This window comes from Ceratotherium simum, chromosome 27, assembly GCF_057802395.1.
Source record: "Ceratotherium simum simum isolate JZ-2026a chromosome 27, ASM5780239v1, whole genome shotgun sequence".
In the NCBI taxonomy this organism is placed as follows: domain Eukaryota; kingdom Metazoa; phylum Chordata; class Mammalia; order Perissodactyla; family Rhinocerotidae; genus Ceratotherium; species Ceratotherium simum.
In genome coordinates, this window is record NC_141926.1 from 11,388,009 (window position 1) to 11,403,217 (window position 15,209).

At 44.0% G+C, this 15,209-nt stretch overlaps 1 protein-coding gene across 1 annotated transcript in view; it reads right to left on the bottom strand.

Moving 5' to 3' along the window:
* Positions 1 to 2,281: 2,281 nt before the first annotated feature.
* Positions 2,282 to 15,209, bottom strand: part of CLIC6 (CLIC family member 6) — a 43,990-nt gene continuing 31,062 nt past the window's right edge. Inside the window, exons 2-6 of the mRNA XM_004429700.3 lie at positions 12,516 to 12,625; positions 11,901 to 12,026; positions 11,148 to 11,254; positions 10,142 to 10,323; positions 2,282 to 4,424 (exon numbers count right to left, since the gene is read on the bottom strand). Of these exons, the coding sequence (XP_004429757.1) occupies positions 4,263 to 4,424; positions 10,142 to 10,323; positions 11,148 to 11,254; positions 11,901 to 12,026; positions 12,516 to 12,625 (687 nt within the window). The 3' untranslated portion in view covers positions 2,282 to 4,262. The remainder of the gene's footprint in view (positions 4,425 to 10,141; positions 10,324 to 11,147; positions 11,255 to 11,900; positions 12,027 to 12,515; positions 12,626 to 15,209) is intronic.

Consider the following 15,209-nt stretch of genomic DNA (forward strand, 5'->3'; position numbering starts at 1 on the left):
ACTTGAACACCCCCTCTTACAAAACCAAGGAACGTTCTGAGCAAGGGCCCTTCCCCTCCTTCTGGTATAATTATCCTGGAACCTGAGGGGACCTCAAAGATTTAATGGGCTCCCCAAGGCTCCACAGGTGTTAGTGGCATATGTAGTAGTAGAAGGTCGGGGCTTCAGAAAGGGCCCAGACTCAGATTTACAAGTGTTAGCCGCCTGGAGGGATGGCTCTGCAGGGGACAGAACCCAGCAGGGCAGCTGATGGCCACCGTCGCTGACCACTCACCCAGGGGCACGTCAGGGAACCCATTACAGAAGGGGGCGAGGAGGAGATGGAAGCAGGAGTGTCGTCAAGACAACTGGCTTCTCTTCAAGAGGGTTGTCAGGACAGCTGAAATGGCCAGGTGCCGCAGGAGAGACGCTGGGGTAGGGCAGTGTGCACAGCAGTCCCTGAGAGGGGAGAAATGAGCAGCAGGTTGAATAAGGGCCTGTTGGCGGCCCAGTCCCGGGCCTTACTCCCTGAAGAGGTGGCTTCTACCCCCCAATCTGCAACTCCCTGCTTTTGAACACAATTTCCCCTGGACTGTGGCCTGACCTAAATTATGGCGGCTCTGGGCTCGCTCTCTGAGTAAACGGCCTTGAAGGCCAAGGTCATCAGAGACTCGGCTGGAACCCCCGCAGTGAGGACGATGACTGTCAGAGCACAGGCTGCGTCAGCGGGCAGTCGCACTCCTGGGTCCTGAGTACACGGGCGGCGGCAGGGCCTCCCTGACCACCTGGACCTGCAGGGGCCCCAGTGAGTCACTCAGCCCCTCTGTGAGCAGGGGCCACCCCGGGCATCGGGTCCTATTAAGTGGTCCCACCCCGAATGCGGTAACATACTAAACCAAAATTCAAACTTTTGAAGGGAAACCAGCTATATAGAAGGATTCAAAATTAAACCGCTGTATGGAAAGAGAAGCTGTTTTATAAAGTGAGCAGACATCCCCTAATTTGTCCATTTTATGTATCCAAGGTTTTGTGAATTATATGTTCTTAGGATGATGCACGGCTTGGTTCTCTTAACTGTAAAATAAAAGAAAGGTTGGCGTTTTTTTACTTTAAAAAAAAAAACTATTCTTTTTAAATTCTTCAAAAGCCTAATTATGAACCACTGGAAGTGGGGACCGAGGCATGGGTGGAATGTTGCCAAGAGTGTGTTTCCGGTCACTGAGGAAAGGATGGACGAAGGGAAGCCCCGACCTCACCCAGCAGTGTGTGTGGGGGGAGTGTGTGCACATGTGTACGTAGGCGAATGCGTGCCAATGTGTATGTGTGAGTGTATTACATATGAGTGTGTATGTTTGCGTGTGTGAATGTGTATGTGCATGTTTGTGCTTGTGTGAACGTGTGCTTGTGACAGTGTTGTGAGGATGTGTATATGTGAATGTGTATGTGTGTGTGGGTATGCATGCATGTGAATGTGCGTGTGTCTGTTTGGCGGGTAAAGGGCTCGGGCATATGTTCATTCAATTCCTGAGGAGGGAACCGTGGATCAGAAATGACCTACTCAGACCTCTGGTCTCTTTCCTGGGATAATGTCTATCCTTCCATCCTCGCTTGCTGGGCAGTATCCAGAAAGTGTAGCTTTGTGACGCTCTTGTATTCTTCTCCACCTACATTTGGAGATTCTGTGTTCAGAAGTAAGGCTAATTTTTTCTAATTGTCAGCCCTCTTGGGCAACCAGAAGCGAGAATAGAATCCCCTCCACCCAGAGAACCTTCACTCGTCAGCCTCAAAGGAGGGCTGCCTTCGCAATTTGTCATATTTGCACTCTGTATGGTATGTTTTGAAGAACAAATGCATTTTGTTTTAAAAACCACACTGTAATAAAGATGTTAAGGCAGACAAACAACCCTGGAGTATTTCTCACCGTCCCACATATGAACAGCTTTTAGGGGCCTGTGGAGGGGGTGTGGGGGCGGGGCTGCTGGTAGGGGACAACTGGCAGAACTATTCGCTTTCCTACAATTACATTTAAAAATGGAACAGTCTGTGGGGCCTCTATTTCAGCCACCTGGACAAAGTTACACATGTCTTTTCAGACCTCTTTAAGGCTCTGTTAAAATATCTTTGTGGTCCACAATTCAAATATAGATTACCTCTAATTCAAATACCAATAATCTCTGGTTCAAAGTTGATCTCACCATTTCAAAGGAAGCCCATTTCTGTTCATTTTATTTCTTTAAATCTAAGTGGGGAATGCAAAGTAAAAAAAAAAAAATTAAAGATATTGGTTCCATGTAAACATTTTTATAATTTGTTTAATTTTTAAGGCACATGGAGTTTATGTAGATCATTTTATAATCTAAAAATACAAAGTTTGCACTAGAAATAAATGGTAGTCTATTCATTTACCAAGTTTAAATGCAACATTATAAAACTTGTTTTAAAAATCTGACTCCTAAACAGATGTGAAACATGAACAATGGTGACATATGCTAGACACAGCCTCCAAAAGTGTATGGCTAACAAAGACAGCAGATTGCTGGAGCCGCCCGCCTCCAGGTAAAAGTGTAGCAGCCAGTAATGGAGAAAGAAAGTGGCCACAGTATTAAGGACTTTGTTTCTCTTACTAGATATTTTTCACTAAATCCCAGAACAGTTACTGTTAATGCATTTTACTCTCTTTCAAATGAATTGCCATAGAGCAGATTATACTTTTTTTTTTAATGAGCAGTTTAGCATCAGCCATACACTACAACCAACTTGACAAGAGGGTTTTCTGTAAGATGAGTGTAAATGTCAAAGGAACACAGCCTGGTAGTTAATGCTCCAACCCTGTGAGGTCTTGATGAGTATCTAAACAGCCTCCCATTTTGTCTTCCATGCCTTGAGTTGGAGCCCAGCAACCCAGCCCACACACACAGCTGTTGATGAGAGGCTGGCTACAGGTATGGTGGAGGGGAAGCCACAGATAAACCAGAAAACTCTTTTGAGTCAATAGTTTCCACTTCCTCTCCAATTTGACCGTTTACCAGAACTGCCCAAGAATAGTCACCATGAATTTAATCTCCCTGGATTTTCCCTGCCTGACCTCGAAATGAGATGATAAAAGACAGAAGCAACAAGAACCAGGCTAGCCCCACACTACATCATCCTGAAGAAGTGCAGTGTTGGGTCTTAGCGAGCGGCTGTTAGAAGGAATCAAGTTGTGCTTGATTCACATTTCAACACAGGGCAGGGAGATTCTCCAACCTGCAGCTGATATTAAGAGTTCTCCTGAGGGCAGGGTCTCCGTGAGAGCGGAGGGAGCAAGAGAAGGCATCAGAAAGGGAGCTGGAATAAAAGACACAGATTGGCACTCTCCCCCGTTGCCTTCCCAGGAACCAGAGGCAGTGGTGTCACAGAGGCTGTAACAAGGCAGAGTGGGGACCCTCCACAGCTTCCGGTCGCTGCTGGTCCCTGCCGGTCCCTGCCGGTCTGTGGACTCGACAGTTCTCCATCCCTATGAAACCTGATCACAAGCATCCTCTCTAGCTCTGAAGTGCCAAATCTTTTTGTTTTAGGTCCTCTATGGGTGATCATCGGTGCATTCCCAAGAGCTCCCCTTTACTTAAAATAAAGTAACACAAGACCACATAGGAATCAAATCGTGTGTGGTGTGAATGTGTGTGTGAGAGAGAGAGACTAAAGATCTGGAAGACGCTCACCAATATGTTACCAGTAGTTATCTAAGCGTAGTGACATTTTAGTTGACTTTTTTCTTTCTTCTTTATACTCTCTGACATTGTTTTAAAATATTAAAATAGGCATATATCATTTTGTAATTCCAAAAACAGTATTTTCATTCTGAAAAAAATTAAACTACCATTTTAGAGGAGAAAAACAGGCTATACATGATTATGAAAACTATCAGAGATAGACAAATTTTTTTAAACTGAAGGAGGCATTGAACCCAAACTTAATTTGCTTTGAAACAAACTGCAAAACACATGCTCTAAATATCACGGATCACAATGTCAATGAAGGTCAAAGACATAAATTAACATAAACCGGACAATTGGTGTGTATAACAACAGATACTGGGATTATTCAGATACACAAGTGAGTTGACAAATTACAAGCCCACGTATGATTTGGTGTTGAGTGGATCATGCTCTGATATGGATATTGTTAAAATATAGGCATTATTTTGCAAAGGATGGTTATCGACGGGGGGAGGATGCAAAGAACACGTTCTTTTCATAGCCTAGCTCATACAACTGAGACGTAAGACAGAAAATACCCCGGCTTCACTTCATTCTTTTTGCAACATCTGAATAGGCATGCTCGATCTCCTGGTCAGCCGGACACGTATTTGTGAACTCATCCCTAGCATAAGCATTGTTCAAGTATCTCCAGATGCCAGTCATTTCAGAAGGAAATTCAAAATCTCTGTATCTCTTGGCCACGATCTGAAAATAAAGAGGAAATAATCAGCAAAGGGAAAACCCACTTACGTAGGCACTTAGATCAGACAATCCACTCTTTGAGGATTCTCTTTCTCAGGTCCTGATTTCATCCCACAGGCCTGCGGGCTACCCTGAGTTGCACTTTGACTTTGCCTAGGGCATACTGGGTACGGGAAAGGCTGTAAAGATACTGGATTCGCAACAGTGGCTCCACACAATCCCGACCACCAGTTCCTCACTGACGGTCCTTGTGATCCGCTGGCATGCATGTGCTCTGTACCCCAGTGGATTTCTCCCAGCTTTCCCGGTTTCTTTATGTGTTTTGCTGCTGTGTTATTTGGTGCCTAAAGATTTGTGATAAACCTTCCTGTTTGTCCTTCCTGTACCAGGACCACTGTGAACTGTCCTCTCTTTTTCCTACCTGCTAAGCTTCACCTCCTGAAATCTCAAATATCCGTGTATGTTATTCCTACAGATTTCCATCATTCTGCTGCTGAGAAAATTATCTCGTTGTGGGTCTACCATGCACAGAGGATAGATTCATGAACAAAATGGACACAAATCTTTACCTCAGGGAAATAGTGGATGTAAGGACAGGGCAACTGAGAATAAATATCATGGGCAACACTACGGTGGGAGATGTTTTCTTCGGCCGGAGGGGTGCCGTTGGGGAATTAGTCACAAAGGAGCGTGTATACTGTTGGGGACTGTATCGGTTTCCTGGGGCTGCCTTAACAAACACCACAAACTGGGTGGCTTAGAACAAGAGACATTTATTCTCTCACAGTCCTGGAGGCCACAAGTCCAAGGTCAAGGTGTCAGCAGGGCCACGCTCCCTCTGAAGGCTCTAGGGAAGGATCTGTTCCAGGTCTCTCTCTTCTAGCTTCTGGTAGTTCCTTGGCTTGTGGCAGTATAACTCCAGGCTTCACATGGCATTTTCCCTGTGTGTGTGTCTCTGTGTCCAAATTTCCCCTTTATAAGGACACCAGTCCTATTGGATTAGGCACCCACTCAACTCCAATATGAACTCATCTTACCTAATTACATCTACTAAGACTCTATTTCCAAATAAGGTCATGTTCTGAGGTACTGGGGGGTTAGGACTTCAACAAATGAATTTGGGCGACACAATTCATCCCCTGACAGGGACCCAGGGCTACAAAGGCAGCCCCGGGATGTCTGAAAGAAGTGAACATGGGACTTACCACAAATTAGAAGATCTCTGGGACTTATTACTCAGATTTTGGAGGCCAGCAGCCATTGGTGCAGCAAAACAGGACCATGTAACTTTCAGAAAGCCCTAAGCTGTTTAACATCTTTTGCTTGAATTCAGCCTACTGACATTAATGTTGAGAATTCTGCTTTCCTTTCTTTTGCATTTGCCTGGTTCACCTTTGTTCATGTTTTCATTTTAACATTTCTCAGTAAATCTGTTACATGTATGCCTCTTATCTTGTTTTTATATTTTCTAAATTTAATATTTACTTCGTTCTCCCTCTTTCTGTGTATACTTGTGCGTGTGTGTGTGTGTGTGTGTTTCCCTTTCTGGTAGTTTAGAAGATTCATGGTCTGATTTAATTTTTCCAGTCGTTTCTTATATAAATTTAAATAATAAGAATTCTTTATTTCTTGATTTATCAACTTTAGATGATCTCTATTTACTCCTGATTATGACAAATGAGGAAATTAGCATAAGGACATTCTTTCCATTTCTTTTCCCTTATCCCCCTTCCATTGGTTGTAAAAACATCCAAGTTGACTATATATTTTGATTCTGTCCTATACCTACAATTCTCACTGTTGTTTAGTCTTCATTCTGGCTTTAGATTTAAATAGGTTCTATGTTTATCATCAATCCTTTTATACCACATACCTTCTCTGTTCCTGGATTCTTATTTTTATTTTCATTTTATTATTTCATCATATAGCAGTTCTATTTTAAAAAATGACTCATGCGTGCTTATTTTATTGAGACCAGAAGTCTAGGTAAAAACAACAATTTACCCTGGATATAAAATTCTTACATCACACATCCTTTCCCTTAATTCTTTATAAATATTAAACCACTGTTTTCTGGTTTTTAATGCGGTCATGGAGACTTATGAAGCCAGTCTGAACTTATTCCCTGTGTAGGTGGCTTTACTGTTTATTATTTTATCATTATTATTACTATTAGTGCTGTTGTTGCTATTATTATTATTGTCTGGATGCCCAAGGGGTTCTTTTTTATCCTCCAAGTTCAATAATTTATCAAATACATCATAGTGTATTGGTTGTTCTGGGCAATATTTTTCTAATCATGGCATGTTGTTTAAATTGAAGGTTCAGGTCATCCTTGGGTTCAAAATAATTTTTCTTGGAGCTTCCTTTTTTTCTTTTTCCTTTCCTGTTCTCTTGTTCCTGATTCTGTACATTTGGGATCTCTTGAATCACCTTTGTCTCTTGTTCTCCGTTTGATTTGGGATGAGTTTCTCAGACCCATCCTCCAAATCCCTGAGCAATTTCTGCAATGTCTTTTTCTATTTCTTGCTACTTCTAATAAAAGTTCTATTTCTGAAATTATCGTGTCTTTAAGTTTTTCGTGAGCTCTGCCAGCCTGATTTTCATCTTGTTTGTGATATTATATTTTTTTGACATCTTGTGTCTTGTCTTTGACCTTTTCCTCAAAAGATGCGTGTCCTCTTTCATTTCTTTTTTTTTTTTTTTTTTTGTGAGGAAGATCAGCCCTGAGCTAGCATTCATGCCAATCCTCTTCTTTTTGCTGAGGAAGACTGGCCCTGGACTAACATCTGTGTCCATCTTCCTCCACTTTATAGGGGATGCCACCACAGCATGGCCTGACAAGTGGTGTGTCAGTGCGCGCCCGGGATCTGAACCTGGGCCGCCAGCAGCAGAGCACGCGCACTTAACCGCTAAGCCACGGGGCCGGCCCCCTCCTTCATTTCTTTGAGGCTGTAGAGAAGTATCTGTCTGGAATGTTCTTTCATTTACTGGAGCAATTCTTCATCAGATATGTGTTTCTCATGTGCCTCTTCCTCTTTTGTTCCTTCTCTTTATCCTTTTTCCCCTCCCCTTTTTGATCATCTCTATCTACATGGAGGGCCCACTTGGATTCTTTCTGGTTATTAATCATCTTTTAACGAGGCAGGTCTATTGGACCTACTATTTCTTAAAAATAGTGCGGAGGGCAAAGAGTGAGACAGGGCAACTGGTAGACCATTTTGGATATTTACCCTCAAACACCCTCTCACCAAACACTGCTCTATACTCTGCTCCAGGGACACATTAAGGTTAGAGTCAGAGTCAGGGTTAGGGTTAGGGTCAAGGTCAGGGTCAGGGTCAGGGTTAGGGCATCTTCTACTCGGAGGCTCAGAGATTAGGCAGGAGGTTACCATGGCTAACAATGAAGCACAGGTAATTTATATTCTCTCTTGACTGGTTTAAGGCTTGTTTCTTTTCTCTGCTCAGCAGTCACAAAGCAGAATGCCATTTCCCTTCTCTCCTCAACTCCACCTCCCTTCCCTGTTCCTTTGGAAAGAGGACGATGGCAGAAAACAAAGATGGTTCCTCTGTATGGCTCCTCCTTCAACCCTGCCTCCAGAGATCTCAGCTTGAAAATGATCTCTGTAGGGATGTTCTTTGCTTCTCTGAGGCCTACTCCATGCCCAAGGCCTCAAACAGACAAGTTTGGGTTGGGCATTTCAGGACTGTATTATTCACTTTTAGAAAAATCTGAACCTTGTTGAGATATAGAGAAGCATGCCTTGGCTCTGTGGCACCTTGCACTGGAGGAAATTTCTTAGCCTTTGAGTTGGTGATCTGTCCTTTTCTGGTTTTAAGAAAGATAAATCTAATGCTCTCTTTTTTCAAATCGTTTTTGCTGGGTTTCAGGAAGGGAAATAAATTATGGATTCCTTTACTCTCTCATCTTTTACCATAAATTCCTTTAGACTGATTCTCATTTCCTTTCAGAAGTGCTCCATCCTGGAAGATTATTAAGCTGTTTGATATTTAGAGTGCTAAATGGCTTTGAAGATTTTGCTATGAGGTCTTGTATTGGAGCCGTGCACTGCTTATTTACTCTGAAGTTTACCCCTTCCACTGAAACGTAAAATAGTCTTTTTTCACAGGGCCTAAACAAGTGGCAGTTGATATTGTATGGCTGGGGTATTTCTCCTGCTCTTCCCCAACCTCCATGTACTTCTGCAATGCTACACGAGTCATAGCAATGATTAGAATAAATTCACTTAAGGGATCAAACCAAAACACAACTACATAAATATTTTATTGGAAAATGGCTCCCAAACTTCCAGTTTGGACAACCACCAACACAGCAGGTTTGAGGGGTTGAGATGTTTTCATTAAATTTTAGATGTCAGGGCACTGGCAAAGTTATTGAAAAGTACATTCACTTGCAGAATCAGCAACAGCTTTAAGGCTGGAATTTCAAGTTGGCATTCCTTGAGCACAACAGCGAAGAGAGAAGAAAGGAGAGAAATGGGGCAAGGATTGGGAGGGGCATAGGGAAGGAAGAAGAAATGCAGGAAAAGAAGGCAAGGGAATGACATGAGTAACCAGAGGGGGGAGCTGGTAGCCTGTAGGAGCATCAGTGCCACAGATTGTGTGACCCTAATTGGTAAATTTCTAATGCCAATTCAACATGTCATTAGAACACAGGGTCCTTGACTTGTATTTCCCTGTGTCCTCTCCCCTCTGCCCTATCCTTATTCCAAGGATCTAGCTCTGGACCCGGTGGGATTTGAATAATCAAGATGCCCCAGAATAAGGCTTGGGCTTCTTCCTGGGGCATCTGAGACTACTGAGGGCCAAGGACATAGCAATTGTGATAGTGATAATCACAGTTAACACCTTACGTGACAGAGAGGCTGGGGGCACTACTGAGAGACAGCTGTAACTAAGGAGTCCAAGTGTGGGCCATCTGCGTCAGAATCTCAAGGTCACCACCAGAAGTTCTGATTTAGTAGGTCAGGGGCTGGATCAGGGGATTTATATTTCTAAAAAACTCCCCTAACAATTTTTATGCCTACTAATGTTGGAGAACCACTGGTCTAGGGCATCTTTAAACCCTAATAATATATGACCCATGACTGTTTATTTCATGTTCAACTATCTGGGAAGACATGATGCCATATACGACATATGGCCATATGTCGTATACGACATATGGCCCAGCCATATACGACAGAGGCCCAGCCAAGGAGCTGTCAGCTGCTCCCTCACTGTAGGAGGTCAATGTTAAGATCTGAGAGAACACTCCTACGTCATCCCTAGACAGGGCTGTGTTTACCCCAACAATCACCAACAATTGACTGAATTCACATTTTAATACTCACAGATTCCACACATCATCTCCAACACTTGAGCATTAAAATGCCAGGTATAATCAATGTATTCCCTCAAGTGGCTTTCACATAACTTTTCCTTATGCTGTGGGAGTAAGACTTGAAAAGAGAAGCAGAGAGGATGGAGGGATGGAAGCCAAGTTCACAGATGCTTCTTGAGAATATGTGAAGAATACCTGAGAATATCCATGTATCTGAAACTTGGGGTTTGGCTGCCTCACACAGAAACAAGCTAGACTTTTTAATTCAAGAGTCCACATTTTAGATAGTGTCGATGTCTGGCCAAAACACAAGTCAAACAAAATAAAACAAAGCCCCATTCATGTATTCAGCACCGTGGTAGGAGGAACCACAAACCTTAATAATATGGAGCTTGGGTAAGAGGTTACAGTCGGCGAGCGTGAGCTCATCTCCATCCAGGAACTTCCTTCCAGAAACAGCAACTTCCTCAGTGCTGTAGGCATCTATTTCCTCAGGCAGAGGGCTATTTAAGTAATTATCCAGCTTCCTCAGGGACTTTAACAGGTTCTTTTCATAAACTAAAACAGAAAGGCAAAAAATGACTAAGATAAGCCATGTGAGTTAGCGTCACCTTTCTCTAGATATGAAGGAAGGATACTGTCTCCCTGGCCAGTGGGCACTAGGGAGTTGGGAAGGAAGGAGGTGGATTTACAAGATCTGAACAAATCACTCACTCCTCCTTGGAAAATAATCCCACTGTCTACACAACACTGCTGCTTCTAGAACTCACTCATTTATTCAAAAATCTTTATGGAAATCCTATAATGAAGTAGGCACTGGCAGAAGCTTCATTTAAACTGATTCCCATGGTGTGGCTGGGAACTCCTGCTGGTGATTATATCCTCTTAAAAAAGTCATTTTTGAGCCAGCCCTGATGGCCTAGTGGTTAAAGTTCAGCGTGCTCTACTTTGGCGGCCCAGGCCCAGTTCCCTGGGTACAGAACCACACCACTTGTCTGTCAGTAGCCATGCTGTGGCAGTGGCTCACATAGAAGAACTAGAAGGACCTACAACTAGAATATATAACAATGTAGTGGGGCTTTGGGGAGGAAAAGAAAAAAAGACAGAGGAAGATTAGCAACGGATGTTAGCTCAGGGCAAATCTTTCCCAGGAAAAAAAAAAAAAGTCATTTTCTGGGCTCCCAACCGCAAGAAGAAGCACTCAATGTCTTGAAACCCATATGCAGATTCAAAGTTGGAGGTACTTTTTCCTTATTTCTAGACACAGGTCCCTCCCCACTGTGAAATGAGTCAGAATTCCCAGGATCTTACAAGAAGGCACACCAGGGGCCAAGTGGAGGTCCACATTGCAAATAGAAAACCGGAAGATGGGAGCTACTCACTCTCATGTGCATCCTTCTTGGTGTTTTTTATAAACGCTGAGAATTTGGCAAACACATCGTTTCCCGCAGAGTTAGAGTCAGGGTGTTGGGTTCCCAGCTTAGGGTACCTTGAAAAATGCAAAACTGAAGTATCACAGATAAGCAATGTGTGAGTTAGGACAATACAATGGTGGGGGGGGTGGCGAACGTCTTTCTCTCAGTGGATATAAAAATGAAAGTTTCCCTTTAATATCCTCCTAATCTTTTTATCTTCAAGGTTGGGAGCAGCATAGTCTGAAGGAAAGTCTGGGACTGATTATTCTCATCCTGGGACACAGGGCCCCATCTGGCCTCCCTAGTCTTCGTTCTCTCTCTACTAAAATGAAGGTGATGGACCAGAAGGTTCTTTTCCAGATCTAGCACCCTGTGACGTTGCACCTTAGCACACAGTCCTTACCTTCCAGCAGTGTATGTACCTAAGAAATGACCAACCCACGCAACACCAACCAACCCACACAACACCAACCAACCTCTTCCCCACTTCCTGCTGTCAAACCCTAATTACCAACCTGCAGGTGCAGAGCAAAGAAATCCAGCCACCGTAACTCAAGGTTTCTGATCTCGCTCTGTGTTTTCTGTGGCACACCACGGTACAGTTATGAAGCAAATACCATGGCCACAGAAATCCAAACCCACAAAGCCGAGAGCTTTAGCACTCTCTGTGAAGGGGGAAAGTGACAACCAAGTTGTGAATGCCGTTTTGATGAGACGTACCTTGGGGGAGCTAATTTCTCCTCTAAGAACTCCTCGATCTTATTCACATCCGTCTTGACTTCTCCATCAAAAGTCATAAAAGGAGGGTTTGTTCCGGGCGCCAGGTTCTGCAGGTCCGCGGGTTTCCTGGGTGGGAGTGAACAGCGGTGTTTATAGGCAGCCGCCAGTGTTTGAGCTCATTTCCAAAGCTTAGCCACATCCTCCACAATTTAAGAGAAACAACCCTCGAGTATTTCAAAGGAGGTTGTGGGTTAACAAAACGTCTCACTGGCAATGAAAATCTAGCCCTTTTTCTGGAAATGGAGGTGAAATAGTTAACTCTCTCCAGGGTTATCAGCCAGAAGTGCTGCTCAGACAGGCTTTCAAGAGGTTCACAATTGATCAATAACTGGGAGAGCAGGTTCCTTACGGCACTCCCAACTCTGCTCCTTCCTGATCACGTCTGATCCGATCCCATAATTACTGTTTGGCCCACACTCAGGCCCACCCTCAGGCTTCAATTCAGGGTCCTGACTGTGGATGGACATGCCATGATATCATGTATGGGGCGGTGTGTGTGTGTGTGTATAGGGAATAGAGTACAGTTATTTCAATAATGCAGAAACTTTGTCTTACCTTTTCAAGTCCACTGTTGTCACATTAAATATAACGCCCTTTAGCCAGAGAATCATAAAGAGACGCTGAGAAAATGGGCAATTTCCAATACTCTCACCATCACAACCAGCCTACAAATGGAAAAAGAAATCTTTATCAGAGCCAGTCTCACCATTATATTCCGCAACGCATGCACACAAAATCATTATAAATTTTCGTTAACGGTCGTGATGCTGTAAATATCCTTCTAAGGCCATTTCACTCAGCCTCTATGTCAAATTGGAGGTGGGGGGAGGGAGAGAGAGGACACACATGCACTGCACTGAGCATTTTCTTTCTCCCTTCCTACCACCTCACCACTTCCTGCCACGTTGGGCCTCTGAGTAGCAGTTCACAGAGGGAAAGAGCAGAGCGGCAGCAGGGAACACCCTTTGCTCCCCAAAGCAAAGAAAAAACACATGTTCTTTCCTTCCCTCTATCTTGTGATCCTCTCCAGAAGCAACACACGTCTCTTCCCAGGATGATCATGCTTAAAAACAGACCAGCAGACTCTCCCACCGGGACACCATCCTGAATGGTCTCTGCTCTGCTCGTCTACAGAACGATCCCTGGACATTACAAAACTTTTGTATCCCCTCATCTGAGTCATGGGGTGGCAGAAAGATGGGGAGCATCTGTACTTAGAAGGTAGATTATTGCACAGTTGGTGTCGAGGGTGGAAGGATATGAAACAGTTCCTCTCTGATGACACAAAGCAGGTCCCCTACACACACACCTCAAACACAAGCATAGAAACATACGGAACACATGTCCTCCTTCTTGTGGGCTCCTGGCGGAGGAGAAAGGCAGGTGTTAGAGAAGAGTAGGCAGATGTGGGGCTTTGCGACTCCTAGGATGTTCCGAATCTCTTCTTTGTCTTCCCGCCTTTCTCCACTCCACACAAGGCTGGTAAGGTTACAGTGCAAATAAAATGCTGCTGGAAAGGCAAAGAAGTGGCCTGGACACGCTCCTCACATTTCCAGACCTCAAGCGCCACACTCAGCCAGCCTTCGATGACCAAAAGGCAGCCATATTTAATCCATGAAGTCCATTTCTGCCAGATGTAGTCAAAAGAAAGTTGAGGGGAAAGCACTGTATCTATGACCCGAATAACAGAAGGACACAAGGCAGAAAGTAAGCTGCTAGTTTGCAAATTGAAGAAAGGAAAAAAGATGCCTCAAGAAAACTGGACAACTTAAGGAGTACTTCAGAGAGTTGGTTCTCTGACGTTAGTGTTCTTAAGTCACCCAGAGAGGTTGTTAATAACAAGATGTCCCTACAAATTAAGAGGATAAGAGACCCACAACCCAATTTTAAAAAGACTTGATCAGCCTCTTCACAAAAGGCGAAATCCAAATGAACAATAAGCACAGGAAAATGTTCTTAACATCATTAGCCAGCAGGGCAACGCAAATTAAAACCACAAAGAGATACCACTACACGCCTACCAGAATGGCTACGGTGAAAGGATCTGACAATACCAAGTGTGGACACGAATCCGGAGCAACTGAATTGCCATTCATAGCTGATCAGAGTGCAAACGGGTACAACTACTTCGGGAAACTCTTTGGCGGTTATCTACCACAGCTAGATCTGCATTTACCCTATGACACAGCAATTCCATTCCCAACAGAAATGAGTGTTTATGGGCACAAAAGACACTTATACGAAAGTTCTTAGTAGTTTTAGTATAATAGCCAAAGCCTGGAAACAACCCAGATACCATCAAGAGTAGGATGAATAAATAAGACTAGGACATTCATATGATAGGATGCTACACCACAATGGAAAAGAATTAGCTATTACCATAAGCAACAATGTGGATGACTCTCAACATACATAATGTTGAAAGAAAGAAACTAGACTCAGATGAGTCCTGTATAACTCAATGTAGGTGAAGTTCAAATGCAGGCAAAATTCCCTATGTGATGAGAGTCAGAATAGCAGTTGCCTCTGGAAGCTGGGTATTGTCTGGGAAAGATGGGAGGGAGGTAGAAATATTCTATATCTTGATCTGGGTGGTGGTTACACAGGTATATTCAACTGACAAAGTCTTAAGGTTTGGGTACTTTACTGCACATTTTATTCCAATACGAAAGAAAAGAAAGTAAAAATATTTAATTCAAAAATAAAATACAGAGAGTCAGATCCAGTGGGTCTGGCATGGGGGGGTGGATTTTTAACATGGTGCCCTAAGGTGATTGATGTTGGTGGTCAAGGGCCCATGAAGATAATGGGTGGACTTAATGCACACACTGAGGCACCAATAGACTCAGACAACTGCATTCGGAGTCCCCTAAGCTCTAGGTGCTTGCTTCACGCGCTTGCAACCCCTCTAGCTCAACCTTCCTCCCTGCAGCATTCACTCACTGACTGTCCACCTACTAGAGGGGAGGGGCTAGAGCCTGAAGTTGCTAGGACTTGAGGGGTGAGGAGATGGACAGTTAGGACCCATGCATCCAATGGGCCCTGACATAGCGCCCCCTTGGCCACCTGAGGCCATTCCCCACCTCAGGGTCATGGCCATTTGGAAGGCTGCCCCGTCTCCTCCTCACTCCGTTCCGGAGCAAGGAGAGCAGAGCTGAGTTCTATAAAACTCCCAGCGGCCCGCTGCTTGTGAGGCTGTGAAATTACAGTGCTTTCTTAACTCCTGCAGGTTTGGGCAGAGCCAAGCCG